Genomic DNA, 26,639 nt, shown 5'->3' with positions numbered 1-26,639 from the left:
TCCAAGGTCAAGGCGCTGTGTTGCTGTTGTGTGAACTTGGCCCTGGGTCTGTAGGGTACCAAACAAAAGTCCTAAGTCTGACTGCACCAAAGTCCAACTTGCTGAACCAATGAGCTCAATGGCTTGCTTAGACAGCATATTTGAGGGGTTACTTACTGGAGCACGTGTGACCTCAAAGCAGCCACATGACTGGGAAGTCTCACCTTAGCATGGGTGATAGGCCTCCCCGTAGCTGTTTAGATGGGACCACTTCGGTTATCCTTCCACACTTCATGTACTCCAGCGTCTCTTGAGACCCTGAGACCACGTGCAGTGGACAGAATCAAGCACAGCTGCCTGGGAGGTGTGATTTTTGAGGAGCACAATTTCTTTAACCCATCCCACTGTTGATCATAACGAAGACTCACCTACACGTCTTATTCTCCCTTGGTAAACAGAATTCTTTCTTTCATGGGGACGTTTTAATTCTTGGATTAAGGTGACTCAATCCAATGAGTATGCTAAATTGACTCTAACCCTTTTGCTCCCGACTGCCTCTTTACCATGTTTTGTTTTTTAACTCAAAGATTTAACAACTTCCAAACAATCCTGATTTAACTCAATTATAGTATTGCATAATTCACGTTGGGCACAGACTTGAAATTTACTTTTGGACTTTTCATAGAAAAGGATTTGCTAAGAAAATAAGTAAACATGGTTAAGAAAAAAGGAGTATTTACAGGTTTAAAAGAACAAGCCATGATTAAACATTAGTAGGAATTCATTTTTATACAAACCACAGGTCTTCATTTCAAACAGCTGGTGTATGAAGCTGGCCAAAGTGGCTATGTATTATGGGAGACCCAGGATGTTCCCAGCAGGTCCAAGTCACTGATGTTTGTTAACAAACACAGATTTGAATCTAAATAGAATGGCTTCTGAGAGAGCTCTTCGGGGATTGAAGCTGAGTCTAGCAGTAACCTTCTCATTGCTGGGACAAAACATTCAACCAGAAGCAACTTATGGATGGAAAGAGTTTATACTCCCTTGGAGTTTCGAGAGTAAGTTTCATTATAGCAAGAAAAGGCTGGCATGGGCTAGAGAGATGGTTTAGTGGTTAAGCGCTTGCCTGTGAAGCCTAAGGACCCCAGTTCGAAGCTCAATTCCCCCAGACCCACATTAGCCAGATGCACAAGGGGGTGCATGCATGTGGAATACATTTGCAGTGGCTGGAGGCCCTGGCGTGCCCATTCTCTCTCTCTCTCTCCCTCTTCCTCTATCTGTCGCTCTCAAATAAATAAATCAGTAAAAATAAACCCCAAAAATATAAAAAGACAAGAAAAGGATGGCCGAGCAGATAGCTGTGCATCACATCTTGTCACACCAGCTGGAGGAAGCAGTAAGAGTGAGCTAGCTGTGAACACTCAATAGAGTGGACAAATAAACCTCAAGACCTGCCCCAGTGACACACCTCCTCCACCAAGGCCCCACCTCCCAAAGGCTCCGCCAGCTGGGAAGCAAGTATGAGACTTAATCACAAAGAGGAGAGGCTATGAAGGGCATTTTTACATTCAAAGCACCATGCTCAGTCATGAGAAAGGACTGGCTGGGGCAGGCAGGTCTATACGCAGAGAGTTAGGTCTGAGGAAGAAAAGAGTGTTACGGGTGATGAGGTCAGGGCTTTTATGAGGGCAGCATGGGAGGGAAAAGAATGAGCATCCTGTAGTGCGTGCCACCTTGTGCACAGTAATCCTGTAGTAGGATTAATGGAATCACACCAAATGCACACATAAACCATTCAAAAACTGGGTGACAGAATGGACACATAGCAGAATCTAGTTTGGGGTCCACGTTCAAGGCCAGGATTTCTCTCAGAATGCCAGAATGAAGGTTCAGAATAGGAGCTAGGTAAACAATTCACCCTCTTCTCTTTGTTGGGGCTTTCAGTCTAGACCCAGAGGGAATGCATACTAATGGAACATGGGAAAGACCTTCATAGCCCTGAGCAGGAATCCCGTTAGTACTAAAGCCAGGATCTGATGAATGGTAGAGCTTGTAGAGCTTGACCTAAGCAACCAGCCTTGCTTTCTGTACATTCCAGGATGCAGATTAATGGCCCGCCAGGATTGGCCCCAGCGCATAGGCTTTTAAGACGCCACTGCAAGGATTTATGTGAGTAGTAGCTGTCACAGGCAACAGCCACCAGTGAATGTGGCAATGCCTGCTACTAAGACCTGATGATGGTTCCTGAAGCAGACCTCTTTCCTGGGAAGGAACTTAATTAGATTAAAGGGAACAACGAGGTGAGGCAGAAGGTGGGGCCTTTCCCCCGTAGTCGGTCCTCAGAAAGGTTGCCATTCTGCTGTTTTGTAAAGGCAGCAAAAGGCAGATCATCCTAAGCTTTGCATGAGCTAGCCTTGGGCAGATGGGTCCACTTCATCTAGCTTCTGACTCCACCTTGATTTTGTTTATCCTGAACTCACATTAACATAGTGAGTAACCCAAATACAGCCCAACACCCTTGTGTAAAGCAAGGAGATAGGCTGGAGTCGCTTACTGGAATGCGCTGCGACATGCTGCTACACTGAAGGGCTGCCTCATTAGTGGTAAGTAAATGACGCAAAGCAATTGAAAGGTCAGGTTCATGCGGTTGACACGCTCCTGTGAGGTGACAGAGAGCAGACCCACCGGAGCCTCCCAGCTCATCTTTCTAGGGTGCTCTGTAACAGGAGGAGTCTGAAAAGCAAACTGTGTGCCTGTCTCAATGGATGTGTGTGTTCTGCCCTAAGGCTGGCTTCATTAGGAAACCCTGAAGAACAAGACATTACTTTTAATAGAGCCATCAAAGGCCTCCGTTAGAGTGCATTAGCACCTGACCTTCTGCACACTCGGTGTGTGAGATAGGTCGCAAGAATTCTACTCTCAGTCTGCAAATGTTCAGAAGGAATAAGAAAAACTGGAAAATCGACTGAAAATGTAGTTAGGTTCCCGCCATTTTCTTATGATTAATTTCTTGTCTCTGGCCTTCACTAGGAAGTGAATTCTGGGAATGGGCACTTTGGTTCCAGGAATTCTGATAGCTTTGTAACCTTGTTCAAATAGTGAGATCCCAGAACTTCATGTCATCACCTTCTTCATCATTTACCATGTTATTAGTAAATAAAATAAAATAAATTAATAAGGCTGGAGAGATGGTTTAGCAGTTAAGGTGTTTGCCTGTGAAGCTTAAGGACGCATGTTTAACTCTCCAAAGCCCATGTAAGCCAGACACACAAGGGGACATGTGTGCAAGGTCACACATGTGCACAAGGCGGCACACACTTCTGGAGTTTGATTACAGTGGCTGGAAGACCTGGCATGTCTGTTCTCTCTCTCTCTCTCTCTCTCTCTCTCTCTCTCTTTCCCTCTCTCCCCACCCCCTTCTTTCTCTCATTAGAATAAAAAGTCCAGTCTGTTGGATTTGCCTCAAAAATTATTTTTTAAATTAGGAATTTTTGCACATAGTTTTTTATTAGTAATCCACTGAAGCAAAAATGACCTAAAATTCAATTTTAAGAGATAATTCCTATGTATATTTTTATGGGGAAAAAAAGGCTTATTATAATGTATTATTGTTTCAAAGCTGATCTTTCCAAATAGCAGTGCCGAGTTCTTTTCTCTCCCCAGGAACCACTGTCTCAATTCCTGTCATTATAGATCAGTTAACATTGTCTAGATTTTTATGTGAATGGAATTATATAATATGCATGCTATTGATCTGGCTTTTTTCACTCTGTAAAATTATTTGAGATTTTTTTCTGCTGTTGCATGTACCAATAATTCATTCCTTATGTTTTATCTTAAGTATTATTCCATTATATGTTAATACTTAGTTTGTTTACGCTTTCAACCCTTGGTAGACATTTAGGTATTATGGGTTCTAGGTTTGTCTGTCTGTTTGAGATAGGGTCATCCTCTAGCCCAGGCTGACCTGGAATTCACTATGTAGTCTCAGACTGGCCTCAAACTCATGGCAATCCTCCTACCTCTGCCTCCTGAGTGCTGGGACTGAAGGCATGAGCCAGCATGCCTGATGAATTATATGTCTTTTTTAAAAAGCTACTAAGACTAGTCCTAAGTAGGTATTTGAATGGTGTGCTAGTTACTTTTCCTGTTGCTATGACAAAACACCTGACAAAAGCAACTTAAGGAAAGAGGCTCACTGTGGCTCAGTTTGATGCTATAGTCCATTATGGCAGGAAAGCCATGGTGACAGAAGTATGAGAAGCATCCTCAGGAAGGAAGCCTAGAGGAGTAGCTGCCTTTTTCTTATGTATTCAGCTTAGAACCACAGCCTGTGGAGGGAGCCCCCCAAATTCAGAATCAGTCTTCCCTTCTCAGTTAATTTTTTAAGGAAATGCTCTTATAGACATGCCTAGAGATATATGCCTTCTAAGCAACTCCAAACCAACCCAGGCAAGTTGACAATGAAAATTAACAATCATATATGGCCATATCTTTTCATGTCTCTGAATACATATGAGTAAAATAGCTGGATCAAATATTATGGGTATGAGCCGGGCGTGGTGGTGCACGCCTTTAATCCCAGCACTCGGGAGGCAGAGGTAGGAGGATCGCATTGAGTTCAAGGCCACCCTGAGACTACATAGTTAATTTCAGGTCAGCCTGGGCTAGAGTGAGACCCTACCTTGAAAAGCAAAAAAAAAAAAATATTATGGGTATGTTTAACTTCAAAGAAATTACCACCCTGTTTTCCAAGATGACTGTGCCCTTATTTATGTTAACCAAGTACAAGTTTCTGTTGGGACATATCCTCCAAACACCCATTCTAAGAAGGAAAGAATGAAGTCTCATGTCATGTATGTCTTATTCCCTCAATGACTAATGACATTGTGCATTTTAATCTGTTTATTTGATATTATATATAATTTCCATCAGGAACTCTATGTTTAAAATGTTTGCTCATATTTATTGAATCATTTAATTTCTTTTTTTAAAAATTAGTTATGTACACAATGTATACAGTCATGTTGATTCCATAGTTAGCCTCCTCCCTGTCCACCTCCCTCTGCAGGGACCCTCCTTGTTGGGGAATATGGGTCATACATTGTGGAATTAGCTATCAGCTATGGGTAGGAGGCAATGTCTCTGTGTATAATGACCCAACGTGTGGCTCTGACATTCTTTCTGCCCCCTCTTCCACAAACTTCCCAGAGCTATGTTGGGTTCATTTTATGTCTGCTTCAGTGATGAGGTCTTAGGAGCCTTTGTGTCTTTGGATATCTGGTTTGGTAGGAGTTGAGTATTCTCTGTGTCTATCTCCTTCACCCTTGTGCTGGTACCAGGTTCACCAAGGAAGCAACACTCTTGCTTATTTCCCCAAATACTCTTATTTTCATCTGGGGCTCTTTTGAAGTGTGATGGGCTAGTCCTCTCCTTAGAATCTGCATCCACCTGTAAAAGAGAAGCAAATTCTCCAACAGAGAGTGAAGTTAGGGCCAGATAAATGGGATAATCTTTGTTTTTGTAGGGATAATTTCATAGATATAGGCCCTCTTGTAGCCCACAATTGGTGAGAGCTTGATAAGGGAGAGCAGGTTCATTTCTGGATATGATTCTGACTTGATTCCCAGCTCCAGCTATGGGTTCTGTTCCATTGATCAGATCAGTTAGCCAAATCAAGAGCAATTGGTTTCCCACCATGTCTGTGTGCCACTATTGCACTTGTGTGAGCATCATGTCAGGTTGTTTGCTGCTGAGTAAATTAGACCATGAGTTGCTTGTACAGATGTTGGTTATTTTCCCCCAGTTGCTCATGGAGCACCTTCTGGCACTAGATGAGCTGTCTGGGGACTGACTCTCTTCCAGATTCCAGCCAGGTCACTCCATGTTACATGCCAACAGCATATGGTGTCTTTGGCAATATGGTCTTACCACTAACCTTTGGTGGGTCATCAAGTACTCTGACAGAAATCTGTCTTCTTTGGGGAAACCTTGTAGGTCTTTCTGATCAATAGCTCATTGTAGATGTTAGCCACATGCTGGTACTTGGAGTTACAAGTCAGCATCCAAGAAGAGAAGGAAGAAAAAGATAAGTAATATAATAAAGGAGACAGAGAGAAGAGAGAGAGAGAAACAGGGGAAGATTAAGGTCAGTCTTCATCATACCCACTCTACAGCCTTGTGATTCAGATATTGCCTGTAAGGGCCTGATGAAGGTTCAACCATGTAGTCTGTCCTTTAGGATGTAGAATTTTATGGTACCATTGCCATTTGGGTCCAGTTTTGTGTCCTCCACTCTTACCCTCCCCACTCACCCTTGAGATGTTTATTAGGTCTGTCAGCATCTTGGGTATATTCAGGTTAGGAGCCATAGATGAGTGAGACAATATGACATTTATCTTTCTGTGATTGGCTGTGTTCACTGAGAATGATCTGTTTTAGGTTTGACCATTTTTCTTCAAATTTCATTGTGTCATTTTTCCTTATTGCTGTGTAGAATTCCATCTCATAGATATGCCACATCTTGGTTATCCAAGATTATGGATCTGAAGTTGTGTCTAATAAACCTTAACATGACCCAAAGTCACAAATATTCCTTGATTTTCCTCAGAAAGTTTTATGTTTATTTTATAGCTTGTTATATGATTACCTTCTGAGTTGCTCTTTGTATGTGCTACAAAACGCAGATTGAAAATGAAAATTTTATCTATTTTTTCAGCTGAATTGTCTACAAAAATAAAGCAGTCCTTTAATCCCAGCACCTGGGAGGCAGGGTAGGAGGATTGCCTTGAGTTCAAGGCCACCCTGAGTCTACACAGTGAATTCCAGTTCAGCTTGGGCTAGAGTGAGTGAGACCCTACCTCAAAAAGCAAAGCAAATAAACAAGCAAACAAAAATACTACCATTTCTCCACTGAATTTTCTTTTCCCTTTTCTTCAATTTTATCTGTTATGTGTAAAGTTCCTTTGGGCTCTTTACTCTGTTCCATTCATTCGTTTGGCTTTCCACTCACTGCACTGATTAGAATTCCCAGCATAATTTATAACAGAAAGGGAGAGAGTGAGATGGAGAGATCACTCAATCAGTACAGTGCCTTTCATACCAGGATAACACTGGAGATTGGATCACCAACAGCCACATAAAAGCCAGGAAAAGGTGGCATGCACCTGTAATCCCAGAGCAAGGGAGATAGAAACAGGAAGATCACTAGGACTGCTGGCTAACTTCAAGACTAGCAAATCAGTGAGCTCAAGGTTCAGTAATAGACCATGTCTCAAAAAATAAGGGAAGAAACCAATTGAAGAAAACACCCAATGTTGACCTCTGAAATCATGTGTACATGTACACACATGAACTTAGACAAATATGAAATATATACACACATACACATACACCACACACATGCACACATAAAAAAGAAGAGGGGGGCTGGAGAGATGGCTTAGCGGTTAGGCGCTTGCCTGTGAAGCCTAAGGACCCCGGTTCGAGGCTTGGTTCCCCAGGTCCCACATTAGCCAGATGCACAAGGGGGCGCACGCATCTGGAGTTCGTTTACAGTGGCTGGAAGCCCTGGCGCGCCCATTCTCTCTCTCTCTCCCTCTGTCTTTCTCTTTGTGTCTGTCGCTCTCAAATAAATAAATTTAAAAAAAATTGAAAAAAAAAGAAGAGGGTACAGTGGACTCTGCTCATTGTTTAAAATTAATTCTCAAAGGTGAAACCTTCAGCTTTTCCCAAGGAAATATAATATGTCATAGGTTTTTCACACTTAATCTTTGCCAGGCTCAGGAAGGTTCATTCTGTTCTTGCTTGTGGAGGGTTTTTATCAAGATTGGGCATTGGACTTTCTTTTTACAACATTAACATGCTAATTGATAATGATTCTCAAATGTTAAACCAGCCTTGCATTCTTGAACTATTTCTTACTTAGTTTGGTATGCTATCATTTTTATACATTAGACTCAATTCAGTCAAACTTTGTTTAGAATCTTTGCATTTATCTTCATGGAAAGTACTAGTCTGTGGTTCTGTACTATAGTGTTCTCTTTGTCTTACAATATAAGGCTGACCTCTGGGATTGGTTAGAAGTATTACCATAATGTTTCATTTCTAAATGCCTCGTGGAAATCCTCAGTGATGTCGATGGGCCTTTGAGTATTTTTCATGGATCATTTTAAACTACAAATCCAATTTCTTTAACAGAGAATACTGCTCCATATTTCTTTATGAATGATCTTTGGTAGTTCATGTCTATTAAGAAATATGCCATTTCCATCTGAGTTGCCAGCTTTATTAGCATAAAACTCTTCATACCTACTTTAACTTGCACTCAATATGGTGCTCAATAATAAGTATACACAGACTATAAGTGATCGTCTCTCCCACCAGTCATTTCTAGTCCTTGCACTTGTCTTCTATGGTATTTCATAACCCATGTATAAGGGCTCCTTCTGGTCACATCCTGGCTATAATTTCTTTTGATGATGACAACCATTCTAAATGGGTTGAAATAGAATCTCAATGTGCTTTTGATTTGCATTTATCTCATGGCTAGGAAAAGATGAAAGGCTTTAAGTCTTTTCCTATGTGTACTGGCCATTTGTACTTCATCTTTTTACAATTGTCTGCTCATTTCATGAGTTTATTGATTGGGTTATTTGGGATTTGGGGGTCTTTAGTTTTTTTTTAACAATTTTTATTTATTTATTTATTTATTTTCAAGGGGAGAGAGAGAGAGAAAGGGCATGCAGGGACCTCCAGGCAACTGCACACAAACTCCAGACACATGCACTACCCTGTGTATCTGGATTTATGTAGGTACTGGGGAATCAAACTTGGATCATTAGGCTTTGCTGGCAAAAACCCTAACCACTAAGCAGTCTCTCCAGTTGTTTCTTTTTAATACTTTGTAGATGCTAGATTTTAATTTTCTGTCAGATTTATAGCTAGAAAATATTTTCTCCCATTCCATATCCTACCTCTTCAAATCATCGCTTCCTTTGCTTGAAAAAGCCTTTTAATTTCATGCAACCCTATTTGTCAATTGTTGGTGCTATTTCCTGAGTGACCAGAGACCTATTCAGAACTATCTATGGCCATACAATCCTGAACACGTGCAGGTTCCTCAATCTCATGAGAAATTGTTGCTTATTAAGATACCTTGAAGTATTTAGTCTACTTTTCCCTCCAGCAGATTCATAGATTAAGCTAGACGTTAAGTTCTTTGATTCATTTGGAGCTGATTTTCATACAGGTGTTTCATTCTTCTATGCATGGGTAGCCAGTTTTGCCATCACTATTTGTTGAAGAGGTTGTCCTTTCACTAATGTATGTTTTTGGCATCTTTGTCAGAAATCAAGTGGCTATCAACTGTGTGGGTTTTTAGATGGATCATCTGTTCTGCTCCATTTATCTACATGTCCTTTTTTTTTTTTTTTCAATACCATGCTATTTTCATTGCAATGGCTTTGTAGTACAATTTCAAATCAGGTTTGGTAATGCCTCCAGCAGTGTTCTGTTCTGATCAGGATTGCTTTGGCTGCTGGGGATCCTTTTTGCTTCCATATAATTTTAAGATTATTTTTCTATTTCTGTGAAGAATGAAATGGACATTTTAATAGGAATGGCATTGAATCAGTAGATTGTCCTTGGTAGTATACCCATTTTCACAATAGTAATTCTTCTAATCCATGAGCATGAGAAGTCATTTCATCTTCTAGTATCTTCTTTAATTTCATCTATGCTTTGTTACTTTCATTGTAGCAGTCTTTCATGTCCTTACTTAGGAATTTTTCAATGAGATTGTTCTTCTAATACCTTTGTCAGCATGTGATCATAGATGCTCATACTGCAACATCAGGCTCTTCATACACGTTTTCTGAGGATCTGAACATGTGCTCATGACTGTGAAGCAGGTACTTTACCCACTGAGCTGTCTTTCCAGCCCCTCTCTCCTCTTCTTTTTCCATTTCACTTCACCTCTCTTCCTTTTCACACTCCTTCGTATTAAGCTGTTGGACAGGTCCTGATTGCTGGCAACTGTTTGGCCTAAGCTGGAGAGAGTTGAAGATGTGAGTGGCCTTGCTAAGTACTTGTCCCATGTTCTGTCTGTCTCTGCTGCCCTACGCGGTGGTGCAGGGATTAATTATCTGGTGTTTGTAAAGCATCTAGAAGTTGATAAATGTTAATTACTGTTGCACTGGTATCTTGTCCTTTGTTCTCAATACCTGACACCGAGGTAAAGAAGACAAATAAAGCATTGTCAAGATCACCATGATCTCCAACACGAAGGCCGTGGATGACCTTTCCACAACAACACTTGCTCTTGGTCCCTCGCCTTGCGTGCTGAACTGCACAGCTTCCAAAGAGAGTGCATGCAAGGGAAGTTGAATGTTCCTGTGCCTTCCAGTCCTGTCACTGTGTCATCACAAAATGCACACAGGAGGCCATGGCCAGCATGAGACATGTTAGAGGCCAAGTGCTTCGAGCAGCTCAGAACTCTTTTCACTTCCCTCCGCTGGGAAGGAGCAAGGCTAGATTTTCAAGCCAGTGCTTCTTGGCTGTGAACACCATGAGCTTGTCCTGATTTCTCTGCTCAAGTGGAAGGTAGAAAACCAGCATGTTGGGAAAAGTGACTTGGATGAAGGAGAAAAGGCAACACTGAAGAGAGAAGAGTTGTAAAACAAGTCATTGCCACTAAAGCAATGCAAGTATAAAGCTGAGGATATGCTCAGTGGGCAAAGCTCTTCATGTGCAAGCATAACGAGCTCAATTCACATCACGAGAACCCCCATAAAATGGTGGGGACATGATGGCATGTGCCTGTGATTCCAGAGCTGGGAGGCACAAATGGGAGGATCTGATCTGTAGGGCTCCCTCGCCAACTAGTCTAGCCAAATTCCAAACTGATGACTCTAGCTAGGTTCAGTGAAAAATCCTAACCCCACCCTCCAAGGTAGAGATCCACTCAGGAACATTCCCAATATCAACCTTTAGCCTTCACATGCATGTTTGCAAACACACATGCATACACACCCACATACCCGTGTTGTGTTCACACACATAAACATATATGTATGCACATACATAGGCAAAACAAGTAATTTTGAAGTTGGAGTGGTTGTGAGCAGTTGTTCAATTCCTCCTTGCTATTTGGAAGATAAGGAAATTTAGACTTAGTAAAGGTGAGTCATTCTTGTTCCAGTTCACCCACAACGTTAATTTAATATTCGCTGTCCTTATTTAATGTAATTGTAAATATAGCTAATGCCTACTAAAGTTTATTTGGTTACTGTGTAGAAGGCATTATTTTAGCCTTCTGTATGTATTAATTACTTTAATCCTTATGATTCTGTCTTACAGTCAACAGGACCATTGCTTTCTTTGAAAATAACAACAAAATAATAATCCCTGAAAGAAAAGTTTTGCTAAAGCTGTCTTCTTAGAGGTAATTTACATACTCTAGTTATTCCAGAGGACACACAAGATGAGTGGTTTTTAAACTGTATCTCAAGGGTTGCTAGTAAACACACTCAAAGATGTGTATAATGGTAAAGACTTAAAAATCATTGAGATACCAAGTTCCCAGCACAGTGTAACCCCCCATACTGACTCTCAGAGGATTTGTACAATGATCTATCACTTGTGATTTAACCCGAACAGAGGGTCTTTGAATCTACAAGATGCGTAAGCCACTAAACTTGACTTTTGAGAAATAAGGGGAAACTAAGGTCCCACGTTTCTGGCCAGTCACATCTTAGCATCCAGTTTTACATTCTTTGTGTCATGTCATAGACCTTTCCTCTGCTGCTCTGCAGAAAGGAGTATGGACACAGGATGCAGCCCACCAACGTGATGCTTCCAAACAATTGCAAAATAGAAAGTCTCCACACCCTCCTCTTGCTTCTTTGGAAACATGACCGGTTCTCCAGATCGTAATGCTTCAGCATCCGAAGTGAGACGCTGGGATAGAAATGGAGATATCGCTCTCTGCTTCAGACACGTCTTTTCAGTAAAATGCAGACACATCCTCAGAACACAGAGTAGGTCCGGGTGCCGGGCAAGCTCAGTTTCTGATGGAAGCCGTCACTAAGGCAGTAGTGTGAGTACTTGAGCCTAACACAAAGTATGTCCAGAGACTTGAATGGGGGGCCCAGTCAGCACAAGCTATGGGTTTGAAAAGTCTTCACCTGGCTTTGTTTACTTGCAGTCAGTCATTGTCGCAGGCAGCCTGCCATTCTAAATTATTTGCATAGTATTAGAACGACAGGGGCATGGTAGAAAATACCCCTCATGAGAGAGCCGGGCGTGGTGGCGCACGCCTTTAATCCCAGCACTCGGGAGGCAGAGGTAGGAGGATCGCCTTGAGTTCGAGGCCACCCTGAGACTCCATCGTGAATTCCAGGTCAGCCTGGGCCAGAGTGAGGCCCTACCTTGAAAAACCAAAAGAAAGGAAGAAAGAGAAGAAGAAGAAAGAAAAGAACCCTAATGAGTGTCCTTACAGCAGATTTTGAAGTTATCCACACACGTCACCTTAATAAAGCATAAAATGTGCAGAGCTTCGGAATTAGTAAAACGCACAAGCACCACGTGACGCGCGCGTGTGTCTGTGATCCCTCCCGCATAGCACAGTCTGCGTTCTACCATCCAGAGGTCACTGTTGCCTCGGAAGACTCCTGCATTGTCACGTTCACATTTAACTGACTGATTCCGGTCAAAGTTAATGGATCAGATCTGACTAGGTAAGTCAGATAGTCACTTTGGGAGGATCATTTCTAGCTTCTATAGTCCTATTTAATGAGCCGGAAAGGTAATTTACTAAGTTTAATGTAGAAGCTGGAAAAAAATTTATTTCGTTCCCTCCCCCCAATCATCACCACTTAATGCCTTCAGACTTCAGCTTAATCACCTTGTAAAGTTTGGAACTTCGCCTTCTCAATCTATTTTGATCTTCTGAAGGTGTTCCTGGTCTGTGGAAGAAAGTCTCATCAAAGCAGTATGCTAAAGTGAGATTTTTGTCTTTAGTGTGCATAAGATACACAAAAAGAAGGAGGAGGGCTGGACAGATGGCAACAGTTAGGGTGCTTTGCCTGCAAAGCCTAAGGACCTACATTCTATTCTCCAGAACTTACTTAAAGCCAGAAGCACATGGTGGTGCATGCATCTGGAGTTCATTTGCAGTGGTTAGAGGCCCTGGTGCACCAATTTCTCTTTCTCTCTCTATTTGCCTCTCTCTGTGTCACATAAATGAATATTTTTTTAAGGAGGAGACTGGGGAGATGGCTTTGTGGTTAAGGCACTTGCCTCTGAAGCCTAAGGATCCAGGTTCAGTTCCCAAGAACCCGTGTGTGTCAGGTGCACATGGTGGCACCTGTGTCTGGAGTTTGTTTGCAGTGGCTGGGTGCACCCATTCTCTCTATATATATCTGCCACTTTCCCTCTCTCTCTCTCTCTCTCTAACAAATTAATTAATTAAATTTTTGCAAAAAGGAGGGAAGAAGGCAATCATTCACATTCAAATATAAATTGCTTTATAGCCAGTAAGGGTAGGGTGTTCTCCAGAAAGGAGGTTTTCTTTGTTATTGTTGGATGTGGGTGCATTAAAATTGAAAGTGATCATTGTATAGTGAGCTCTTCCTGGAGAATCTTGGCAAGGAAAGGGAGATCTTGCTTGCTAGCACCAAGAGTATTGCTGGCTTGCCTTATACTTGCAACCAAGGAAAGACATACCTTCATTATGTTAGTGCCATTTCCAAAGGACACTGTTTTAAACATGCTCAAAAGTGTCAACTCTGACACCTTATCCTTACATTAACTTCCACCGAGGGCTTCCCATCTGCTGGCATATAAAGAATACCACGCCGGCGGGCCCATCATCTCCCTGGTGGCATTAGGGGAGGCAGGGGCTACCTGGGAGGTATTTACTCTGCATGGCACTGAGTCTTTGAGATTTTAACTTATCTAGACCTCACACTCATCTCTGCTATGGATCCTATCATTTCCTGCTTTACAGATGCAGAAACTAAGATGCAACCAAGTCAGGGAACATGCCCACAATCCCTTAGCAAGCAAACTGTGGAGGGTGGAGTGGGAATTTGTAATGTAAGCCTCCTACCTCCAGAGTCAGGACTCCTAACCTCTGGAGTATATCTTATTCTTGTCCCCACGGAACTGGAAGCACTGGAGAAATGCCCTGTCCAGAGCCACGCAGTCCATAAGTAGCAGAACTGTGCCCGAGGCTCCGGCAGCATCTACAAGGAACTTAGAAGACTTAGACCTAATGCCCTTGGACAAGTCTTCTCCTCTGGTGCCGCTCAGTGCTAACACACTGGTCATAGCTGTCAGTACAAATCAAAGCCATGCATTTGTGTTTCTTGCCCTCCTCAATACAGATTTCACTGTAGCCTTTGTATGATAATGAAGCCATGCATGGAGGTGCATACCTGTTAACCCAGCACATAGGAGGCTGAAGCAAAAAGATCCCCATAATTTGAGGCCAACCTAAGTCACATAGTGAATTCTGGGCACGGCCAAATTACACAGTGACACCCTGTCTCAAAAATATACTTATGGGGGCTAGAGAGATTGCTCAGTGGTTAAAGATGCTAATGCTTGCAAAGCCCAAAGGCCTGGGTTCAATTCCCCAGTACCCATGTAAAACCAGAAGCAAAAGTGGCACACGACTCTGGAGTTTGCTTACAGTAGCAGGAGACCCTGGCACTCCCAAACTCACTCTCTCTCTCTCTCTCTCTCTCTCTCTCTCTCTCTCTGTCTGTCTCTTTCTCTCTCCATCTCTCTGTCTATCTTTCTGTCTGCCCCTCTCTCTTTCTCTTAAATAACTCAATAAAATAATGATAGAAATAAAAAAGAGGTACAGTAATGTCAAGAATAGAGAGGGAAGATATTAGTTTTATTATGTGTTTGGCTTCTTGCCAGGTTTATTTTAATTCTGAATAGATCTTGAGTTATGAGAAGGTTATCTCCATGGGTTTGGTTACTTGTGTTAAAAGTGATGTTGACCTCATCTGATATCATCTCTAACTGTGTGTCTTAATCTGTAAGGAGCACATGAAGCGTATGTATACCCTGTTGCAATGCACACCTTGGTGGGCTTCTGTAGCTCCCAGCAAACTCATGGGTATTGGAGATGCTACAAGAGCACTCATGCTTTTGGCCCCTATCTTGAGTATCACTGAGTTTTTCCAAGTCGAATTTAACACTTAATCTGGGGGGCCAGTATTCAAATTGAAAAAACATTTTCTTAGGTAGAAGAATGTTCAGGGAGTTTGGGAGGATCAACACAATCGTGAAAAGTGTCTCATCTACACAAATCCTCAGAGTTGGAATGGACGCCAAAGTGTATCTGGTCCTCTGATGCTCGGGGCTTCGCAAAACCCCCGCTCAGTCATCTGGGCTTTTCCCCATGGAATAGAGCTGAGTCATCAACAGAACAAGAGAAGGTGTTTGAAATTTTGCCTGAATCACAGAAGCAATTTCAGGACAAAGGACTGAGGAGGCTGTGCTACCTCACACCTGTCTGGGAAGACACTTGCCTCTGTAGTCTATTTTTCAGTGCCACTGTGTACTGGTTCAAAACTTTTCTTAATAAATGCACTCGGGCAGAACGAAAGCTGGAAGTGCCGATTCCCCCAAGCATTTTGACTCTCACTGTGGAAGAAAGATTCAATGCTGACTGACAGGTGAGAACCAGTGACAGATGTGCGACAGCTGGGCTGCTTCTTGGCTGTGCTGACGGTACATACCAGGGCCCTTGAGACATCAGATATTTTCAAAGATCAGGAATCACGATGGGTTCTTTCTTAATACTGTGACTGTGCAGCTTGAACCAAAAAGCACTTGTTTGGAAGACTCCTCTGACGGGGAGGGTGCCAATGTCCTGTCTTCCTCTCACCTTGTCCTCCAGCTGTTGGTTCACAGTTCTCTGCTTTCCGTTTCAGGTGCCAGGGGAGAGTGAGAAACAATGGAAACCAGCCCTGGTGGTTCTGACTGAGAAAGACCTCTTGATCTACGACAGCATGCCGCGGAGGAAGGAAGCCTGGTTCAGCCCGGTCCACTCATACCCTCTTCTTGCCACCAGGTAGCCCTGGCCTTGTGTTTGGGCATGCTGCACTTGTGCATTAGAGACTATTGTAATTGATCATATTTATTTCAGAACATCATATGATTGTCTACAGGTACAGTAGGGTCTGAGAACTATTTAAGAATAAAGCCATACATATTTAGCCAGAGAAATTGTTATTATTCATAGCTAAACACGAGGCAAGGTGAAGACAAAAAAAAATGCTCATCTATGATCAATGAATCATGACACATTAGTGGCGTCCTAGTCTCTCCATTCCATATCATTAGAAATCATCTACGCACATGCGTTTGTGGTCTTGGTATCCCAGTGAAATCATCAAGCAAGGGTTTTAACTCAGTGGCACAACAGATATCATGTGTAAATGCCCCCCTAATCTTGAAGTGGTACTCTATACAAGAAATTGTTGAACAGCGTCTTCCTCAGACATGCGGTTCTCTGTGGAGGTGTGACCACCAGGCTCTTGCTGTTAGATCTTCAGCGCACACCCACTCTTTGTGTGAAATGTTGCTTCACTTCTCGACATACTTCACTGAGCTCTCACAGGCACGCAAAAAGCTGTGTGTACTGTGGCAGTCAGATCCGCATTGCTGGTAAAAGTCACCCAACCAAGAGCAGCTTGTGGGAAGAAGAGGTTTACCTTGGCTTACAGGCTCGAGGGGAAGCTCCATGGTGGCAGGGAAAACAATGACATGAGCAGAGGGTGGACATCACCCCCTGGCCAACATAAGGTGGACAATAGCAACAAGAGAGTGTGCCAAACACTGGCTTGGGGAAACTAGCTATAACATCCATAAAGCCCACCCCCAACAATACACTGCCTCCAGAAGACTTTAATTTCCAATTGCCATCAGCTGGGGAGACTAGCATTCAGAATACCTAAGTTTATGGGGGACATCCGAGTCAAGCCACCACACATACCAATGTATATAATTGGATGAACTCAGAGATAAAGGTATAACCCAAACCCATCACCACAATCAACACCATATTGCATATTCATCACCTCCAACAAGTTGCTCCTGCGCTATTTAGTTTGCAAAACTGAAACTTTGCACCATTCAGCCAATACTTTCCAGCTCCTCTTTTCTGCCAGTTCCTTGGAATTATACTTTTACTCTCTCCTAGTATGATCAGGGAACATATTTTTCCTTTTGGTTTAAAATGACAAAGGCCCCAGGATAACCACTGAAGCCAAACAGTCATCTGGCTCTTCAGAAAAAAATAAGTAAATAAAAGCAAATTTCTGTGAGCAAAGAAAGCCCTGAGCTACAGGAAGAGATAATTATCCCTCATCTGCTCAGCTTGTTTGGTCATCTCACCATATTTTGCAGTAGGACTTCAGGGTCTTAGAAGATCTGCGGGAAGGGCGCTGTTCAGGTCTGCTCTACAAGAGGTGAACAAGGGGAGAGGAGAAGGGGAGATATTGAGCAGGTGCTCCCAGTGGGGACCACGAGAGGGAGGAGAGGAAGACAAGACAGGGGGTACAGCAAGGAAGGGTGCACTGCTTCTGTGACCCCAAAGGGAGCTCAATAGTTGAGCTCCACAACACTCAAGCTTGTCAGCCACTGGCCACATGTGCCTACGAAAGTGAGTTAAATGTAAATAAACTCAAAGTGTACTTTCTCTTTCTTACTGACCACATTTCAAGGGCTCAATAGCCATACATAGGTAGTGGCCACCATGATGAACAATACCAATCCAGAACATTCCCACCATTTCCAAACGTTCTACTGGCCAGTGTAGCCCTGGAGGATAGATAAAAGCAAAGTCCTCGAGGGAGGGATGAGTGCTGGAACAGTGAGTGGGATCTGAAGAACCTCAGCTGTGTGACTGGAAATATCTGGTATAGGCTCATAGCCAACAGGAAGGTAGGTCTCAATTGTGAATGACACACACAGAAACCTCAAACTATAAGCCTGCATCTGACATTGACATAGAGACGGGGATGGAAAACCTCTTCAAGTAGGTAATGGTGGTCAGTTAGAATAGAAGATGCAGCGTTTTAAGAAAAGTGCTCTTGGGCTGAAGAGATGACTTAGTAGTTCAGGCGCTTGTCTGCAAAGCATAAGGACCTAGGTTCGACTCTCCAGATCCCATGTAAGCCAGACACACGAGGTGACTCAAGCATGCAAGGTCACACACGGGCACAAAATGGCACATGTGTCTGGAGCTTGATTGCAGTGGCTAGAAGCCATGACACACCAATTCCCTCTCTCTCATAACAAAAAAATTAAAGTGGTGTTTTCCACTAAGCCTTAAAGACTTTAAAGACTGCCGCCAGTGTTGGTTCATGTTTCATCAACCCACCGCCCCCTGCAAATAACCCAGCCTAACCACTGAGCTTCAGAATGAAACTCCTTGTATACGTGTGTCAGCCTTACCCACAAGCAATAATAAAATTAGGCCCACCATTTCTACTCCACACCCAGCTGGCAGTTGTGAAGCAGAGGATGTCCACACCATTTAAGTGCCCCGAGTATTCGTTCTCACTTCATCCCCTCCAGCTAGCAGAGATCTGGTGCCTTGCTCCTGAGCAGCAGCCTGGAAATCTACGAGCTGGGAAATGTCATCCAAGTCTTTCTCCCACCAAAACAGTACTCACCCCACCCCACCCCTGGCTAATCAATCTCACTTCCTCTTTCAGAGCCCTCATCTGTTAAATACACTCAGTGGGATGTTATTGTTCCCAAAGCCATTGGGACAATGTGCTTTGGTAAAATATTTTAATTTTTAAAAATAGTTTTTTTAATTATAAATTATTAAGTTTATTTAGAAGGAAATTACAAATCGTGGAGTTTATTTAAGGGGAAATCACGAATAGTGGGTTTAGGAAGCATGCTCTGATGTGCAAACACTACATAGTTTATAATGTTCCTTTAAGAAAAAAATTGAAGTTGGGGGGAAAAGAAACTGAAGTAAAGCCACAAACATAAAGAAGGTAAGAGGAAACTGAAGGTTTCAAGGGAAGACTAAGGTAGAGCTAGGCACGTGGAGGGTGGAACTTAGGTGTCTGTGTAGGGAGGCTTAGAAAGAGCACACGTGGCGTCTTCCATGTGCTTTCCGGCGGAAGGAAGTTAAGAGGGCAAATGGTGAGGCTCAAGGAAGAACAAGAGGGAACATAGCAAAGCAGAGACTAAGAAATTCAGAGGAGAGATGAGTAGTGAAAGAGAGTTACACTCATGGTTACTCCCTTCCATAGGTAAGGAGGGGTCACCTTTTGCAGCTCCAGGTTGGGTTCCTCGATGAGTTGTGATGGGAGGCAGGTTTTCCACCAGCTCTAAGCTGTTCTCGTCTTGTACCCAAGGCTGTCTCCTGGAGATGGGAGGCTAGGATAAAGCTGTGGGTTTCTGACAGAAGGATCTCTTCTGGAAGTGGTACAGGGGAAACTGAAGAAAAACAGGGTCCTTACATTGTAGGGGTAACCCCTGCATTTCCATGGGCTGATTCCCAAACCTCTGTTTAAGTTCATCAAGTGACTCAAGTTTACCTGTATTCACTACTTTCTTGCCTCTGGAATACCTGACAAGAAGGAACCTGAAGAAGGAGGAGTTTAGCTCAGCTCACAGTTCCAGGGGTTTGTCGTAGTTACCTTCGCATTGCTCGGACAAATCCCCGACCAAGAGCAGCTTGTGGGAGTAAAGGATTTATTTTTGACTTACAGCTGGGAGGTGATGGCAAGGGAAAAGATAGTATGAGCAGAGGCCGGACATCACCTCTGCTCCAGCAGATGGCAAAGAGCAGCAGGAGAGTGAGCCAACTAACACAGGCAAGCTAGGGCTAATCAGCCATCAAGGTTCACCCCTGGCAGCACACCTCCTTCAGTAAGGCCCCACTTCCCGATCGTCATCAGCTGGAAAGCATGCATTCCATACACATGGGTAAATGGAGGGCACCCAATTCAAACCACCACGAGGTACACCATGACAGGGAAGGCGTGGCTCCAAGAGTGTGTGGTGGCTGGTCGGAGTGCATCTCCAGTCAGGAAGCAGAGTGCAAACAGCAAGAATGGCAGGGCAATACAAGCCACTTCCTCCTTCGCCTTCGAAAATACGACCACCAGCTGTGGTCCAAGTATTCAAACCAACAAGCCTATGGGGGGTATTTCACATCCAAAACTTAAAACCTCCTATCTGTTCCACATTGTCACATAGGGCACTGTGTTGTTGTTTTTTTTAAAGTACTTGCTGAACAAGTTCTTTTTTTTTTTTTAATGCCACTCTTTTTTTTTTTTAATTTTATTTTTAAGAGCGATAGACACAGAGAGAAAGACAGATAGAGGGAGAGAGAGAGAATGGGCGCGCCAGGGCTTCCAGCCTCTGCAAACGAACTCCAGACGCGTGCGCCCCCTTGTGCATCTGGCTAACGTGGGACCTGGGGAACCGAGCCTCGAACCGGGGTCCTTAGGCTTCACAGGCAAGTGCTTAACCGCTAAGCCATCTCTCCAGCCCAGGGCACTGTGTTTTTTATAGGAGAATTTTGGCATATACCTTGCCTAGTAGCATGATTTGTCTTGGTATATTTCTACACAGGTAGTACATGTTTTTTTAAAAAAAAATGGATTTAAAATTTTTTTCTGTTGAGGTCGACTTTGCAAGTAGTAATATATACAAATCTTAAATGTATGGCTTAATTCATTTTTTAATTATTTTTGCTTATTTTTATTTATTTATTCGAGAGTGACAGACAGAGAGAAGGAGGGAGGGGGAGAGAGAGAATGGGCGCGCCAGGGCTTCCAGCTACTGCAAACAAACTCCAGACGCAGGTGCTCCCTTGTGCATCTGGCTAACGTGGGTCCTGAGGAATCGAGTCTCAAACTGGAGTCCTTAGGCTTTACAAGCAAGCGCTTAACTGCTAAGCCATCTCTCCAGCCCTTAATTCATTTTTATTTATGGAGATAGGACCATGTCTTTATTTTTTTTTTTTTTGGTTCATTTTTTTTTTATTTTTTTTATTTATTTGAGAGCGACAGACATAGAGAGAAAGACACATAGAGGGAAAGAGAGAGAATGGGTGCGCCAGGGCTTCCAGCCTCTGCAAACGAACTCCAGATGCGTGCGCCCCCTTGTGCATCTGGCTAACGTGGGACCTGGGGAACCGAGCCTCGAACCGGGGTCCTTAGGCTTCACAGGCAAGCGCTTAACCGCTAAGCCATCTCTCCAGCCCTATTTTTTTTTTATCTTTATGAGAGAATGGGCACGCCAGATCCTTCCAGCTACTGCAGACAGACTCCCACGTGCATGTGCCACAACGTGCATCTGGTTTTATGTGGGTGTTGGGAAACTGAATCCAGATTGTTAGGCTTTGCTGGCAAGCGCCCTAATTGCTGAGTAATCTCTCCAGTCCCCTAAATTTTTAATTATAGATTGTCTAACAATTGTTGTCTTGGGTGGCATTATCAAGAAAGTTGTGAGATGGATTCTATTAGGGTTTGAAAAACTTGCCCAATTTCACAATCACCCACTGGTTACTAAGCGGTAGGTTCTCAGGTCCCTACTTTGGAGACTGTCTCGTAGGTAGAATCAGGAGTCAGGCATGTGTGTTTTTGGTAAGTGTCAGGCTAATGTACTCACAAGTCACCACACTTAACTCCCACAACCCTATGGAGTTCAGATTTTATTCCTATTTCGCAGATAGGTAAGTGGAGGTACCAAGAAGTAAACGACACACTTATGCACTAGTAAAAGATGGATTCTTATACACGGTTCTGCGAATCTTTCCTAGAGCATGTCCTTATGCTTACATTTTTAGTGGTTTGAAGAATTTTGAGCTTATCCTACAGATCTTTCCTTTCAACATCCTCACGTCCTACATCTCTAACAATGAAAGAAGGGGATGGATGTTTCAATCAGCAGAGTTGTGGAAGGTATCAGGAATGAAAGTGCTAATCAATGGCTGCAAGTGATTCCCAAAGAATGGTCCCTAGCCCAGCTGCGTAAATATCACCTGGCATTTTGTTAATTGAACTTTTAGTTCAAGAAAAATTTAGTTAGAAACACTCAGGGTACTGAGAGTACTGCCCCCCACAAGAAGCCCTACAGGTATTTCTGATGCAAGCTACCACTTGGGAACCACACTGATTTAGAAGCCTCTCCCCTTCTGTTTTCCTGCTTCCAAGTAGGGGAACTCTGCCATGAGGAACTGTCTCCGGCTTTCCCAGTAACACTCAGATACAGGGTTATACCTTCAAGCTCACGTGACCACTGACGAGTCAGTTCAAAGGCTGCCCTTTCTCCAAGTCCTCAGAGTGACCAGCAACCTCTCCATTGTGGTGTCTTCCTGCCCTGCCTTTTCTTTTTGGTTTTTCAAGGTAGGGTCTCACTTGAGCTCAGGCTGACCTGGAATTCACTATATAGCCTCAGGGTGGCCTCGAACTCACAGTGATCCTCCTACCTCTGCCTCCTGAGTGCTGGGATTAAAGGCATGCGCCACCACTCCCAGCTGTGCCCTGCCTTTTCAAGTAATATGGACTTAGGGAGGACTCTCCTAGTAGGATCTTGAACTCCTTCTTGGCTCCATGTTTATGGCTACATAGTGTCCCACCACATTAGTGAAATTATGTGATTATGAAGACTAAATGTATTCATGAGTCAAAGCAAATACATGTTGAGTGTTCCTTACCTGAAACTCTTGGGACTAGGGGGTCTTTCATGTTTTGGATTTTTCTTAGATTTCAGAACGTGTGCATATACTCAATGAGGTGTGAGAGGACCCGACCTTAAACAAGAAATCCACCTATGTTATACACACAGTCTAAAAGGCCTTCATACAATATTTTTGATAAGTTTGTGCATGATCTTTGATGGTGATGTGTCATTTTCTCTGTGGTGCGTGTCAGAACTCAGAATGTTTTACTTTTTTGAGGCAAGCCCAACAGACTGGACTTTTTGCATGTGAAACAGTGAGAGCGAGAGAGGGAAACAGACACAATTGGCATGCCAGGAACTCCAGCCACTGCAGTTGAACTCCAGATGTGTGCGCTACCTTGTGCACACGTGTGACCTTGCACCTATTGAATCACCCTGTGTGTCTGGCTTACGTGGGACCTAAATACATGGGTATTTAGGCTTCATAGGTAAGCGCCGTAACCACTAAGCCATCTCTCCAGCCCTCGGGATGTTTTGCTGTTAGATTTTTACATTAGGGTTGCTCAGCCTACATTTACACTGACATAATTAAACCACAGACACTTCTCCTCTAACTGTAGAGGCTGGAAGGCCACAAATAGGGTGCCAGTGTGATCCACTTGTGGCAAGGAACCTTTTCTTCTTCATTTCTAGACAGCTGCACTCCGTCTCTCACACCACCTCCCACCACCTCCTCTTTGTGCATGTCTGAAGAGTGCCATATCTAGAGTCACTTTGTATAAGGGCACAAATTCTGTGGTGTTGGAACCACTCCTTATGGCCATATTTTCCTCAGCCAGCTCCTTAGAGATCCTATCTCAGAACAGAGTCACATTGGGAGTGAGGGCTATTACACATGAATTTGGGGTGGCTCAAATAATAAAATACAGATAGCCATAGCCTTATTTAGTGTAACATGTGGCCCAAAGCCAGACCAAAGCACTGTCAGCTCCTTTTCTTTCCCTTCGCAGTACCAGGGAGATAAGTTCAGAACGTCAAAAGACGGTGTCTGCCTTCATACAAAGACAAAGGGGCTGGGATGATAGCCAGTAGAAAACAGGTTTCTTTTCAATTGAGTTACTCCATAGATACTTCATAGTTGATTTATTTGTTTGCTTTTTTAGGGCCCAGGCACATCTAATTTATATTTTTCTAGAAGATGGAAATTTGATTGTGTTTCATAGCAGTGGTACCACAAATACTCACAACATGTTCTTGGTGTTGAACACCATGCAGAGAAGTTTACGAGCGTTCATCTCTCCTACTGACAAATTTCTGGTTCCTTTGTGCATGGACTTTCCAATTTATAATGGTGCACTCAGGAAGTTTGCAAACATGCTGTAATTTTAGCTCTTCTCACCCTTCAGCTTTTTATGAGTCCTTGGGAAAATATATTTTGCTTAGCCAAAGTTTATTTGATATTGCTGAATATTAACAAAAGGGACACTTGCCCATACGGAGTAGGAGTGCTCGGCTTCTGTCGTTATTGGTAACTTAGATGGGTCTACAGAGAGTGGAGATAAAGGTCACAGTATTTCTGGAATTCTGGAGGACGTTTAACCCAGAAATTCTGCATACCCAGTCCCACTGGCTGGAAACACAGAACTTGTAAAGGGAGAACCATTGCTGCGAACCCAGTTTGCTGCCCTGCGGGCCTGACAGAAGGATATGGGTACTCAGGAGAGAGAAAAGATGGGTGTCCACCTGTCTACTCTCATGCCACCTGGAAACTGGGAACACTGACCAGCCAGCACTGGGTGCCAAATATGCTGCGTAGACTTTGGTGCCTTAGGAACTAAGCTGTTTCTGAATGCTAAAAGTAGTCATGGGCCTCAGGGTAGCCTTCAAAGTTTTAGAAGCTCTTTCCCTTGAGGAAGCGTGGACAATTCCGCCTGTCAAACATTAAGTTATAATTAGACTGTGGTTTTCACACTAAAGCTAGAAGGCATCCCACACTTTGGGAATGTGGGCATATTCCATGAGGATATTCCCTAGGGTGGCACAAAAGGATCTGTGTGTCCAAGGATATAGGCTGTGTGTTCCCCCGTCAGATTACTAAGTGTGGTGTACCTCCACCCAGCCATCCCTTTGGAGTGTGGTGCTTTCTGGGTGCTTCCTCTGTCCTTTGACTAATAATCCATCAGTTCCTTGTGGTTGGGGGTAAGAGATAAGCAAAGTGGGGAGATCCATGGGCTTTGGGAGATTGTTTGCTTATATCTTGTTTTTTTGTTGAGACATGGAGCCTAGGAAGGCCTGGAACTCACTACTCCAACTCATGATTCAAGCCGCCCAATTACAGGCTTGTATCACTGCCCCTGGGATACCATGAACTTCGGGATTGGACAAACCAGGAGTCAGATGAGCTCTGAGACCTCACTTACAATAGGATCTTGCAGAAATTACACTCTCAGATTCCCAGCATCTTCATCTATGAAGGAATGATATTACCTTCTACTTCCCACACTTGCTTGGTCTGATTGACGTGGTACATGTAAGTGTTAAGCATAAGAACGAGACACAAGTGACTGCTCAGTAAATACCTGCAGTTGTTTTGCATCAAGAAAACGACAAATGAAAATGTGAATGAGTGAAAGCAGTTTTACCTGTTCTACTCCAGAGCAAACATTGCATTTTATCTTAAAAGTCTTTGAGATATAAGGAATGAGGTTAAGAAGAGTTATTGGTTGGTTGGTAGGGGCTGGGCAATGTAGGAAGGTGGTGGGGAGATTCATACCCAAAGCTGGCTCAGAATGCCACTTGCAATGTTGCCATGTGGGTGGCTTCCTCCTTGGGCATGCATGCTCAGTTCAGTTCAGTTCAGTTGAAGAAACCTTTAACAGGTTCCTCTTGATACCTAACATTATAGTAGGGTCTGAAAGGAGATGTGTGTGTGTGTGTGTGTGTGTGTGTGTGTGTAATATGTGTAGTGTTATGTTGTATATATGTAGTATACATGTCTATGTATATGTGTGCAGAGATTGGAGGAGAACATCAGTTGTTCTTCTCTGCTTCTCAAGTGCACGTTTTCATAAAACAGAATTTCTCACTGAACCCAGAGCTGCCATTTTGCAGTAAGACTGGCTGGCCAGCGAACCCCAGCCTTTCTCTGGTCTCCACTCCCTGAAAAGATTGGAGTTCCAGGTGTGTATGAACTTGCCCAAGTATTTAATTGGCTCTTAGGAACTCTAACTCAGAATGAACCAAGTCTTCTTAGGCCCTCGTGCTTGGGCAGAAACCATTGCTACCTGTTGAACCATCTCCCCAGGCCCAGGAGAAGAATTTTTATGAAGCAAATGTGAGGGAGAGAAAAGTGGCGTACGGTGAGGGCTGACCGTTCAGCTTACTTACTCGGCCTTCGTTTTCCCAGCCAAACAGGTCTGCTTTTGATTGGCACTGCCTTCCATGGAGACGTTCTCAAAAATCTCTCTGGAATGTGTATTCTGTACACACTGTGGCATATGCAGAATTGATGAAAGCACAGGACAAGAATATGTAAGAGACAAAAGCTGCGAGAACTGAATTTAAAAGTTATAGCTCCAACACTGCCGAGTAATATGATAGCCAACTTCGGAGGGAAAATTCCCCAGACTTTGAACCATTATGAACTGAGCACATCTATTAGGTTATAGGTCTTGTTAGCCATGGTGATGAGCAAACCAGACACATTAAACCCATGGGTGACCCAAAGTCATCGTTGTACTATCTTCTTTCCATGTCCATCTCTGTCTGTCTCTGATGCATTGGAATTGTCCGCCTTTTCTGCAGTGATCGAAGAGTATGATCTCTGTAGGCAGGTGGATATAGCTATGAATTTTGGACTCTAAATATGAGCACCTAGGCAGCTGGTTCACTAGCATGGATCCCTTGTTTAAGTGAAGCCCCAAAGTACCTGCTTCAGGGCAGCACTGCAGAGGCTGATCCATCCATGAAACCTT

General features: G+C 43.3%; 1 protein-coding gene across 1 annotated transcript in view; it reads left to right on the top strand.

Annotated features, from left to right (window-relative positions):
• Positions 1–26,639, top strand: part of Sntb1 (syntrophin beta 1) — a 294,480-nt gene that overhangs the window by 243,915 nt on the left and 23,926 nt on the right. The window contains exon 4 of the mRNA XM_004661364.2: positions 15,936–16,075. Coding sequence (XP_004661421.1) covers positions 15,936–16,075 — 140 coding nt within the window. The remainder of the gene's footprint in view (positions 1–15,935; positions 16,076–26,639) is intronic.

This window comes from Jaculus jaculus, chromosome 2 (assembly GCF_020740685.1).
Source record: "Jaculus jaculus isolate mJacJac1 chromosome 2, mJacJac1.mat.Y.cur, whole genome shotgun sequence".
Taxonomy (NCBI): Eukaryota; Metazoa; Chordata; class Mammalia; order Rodentia; family Dipodidae; genus Jaculus; species Jaculus jaculus.
The sequence above is the reverse complement of the archived record's forward strand: the minus strand, read 5'-3'. Positions and strand labels throughout refer to the sequence as shown.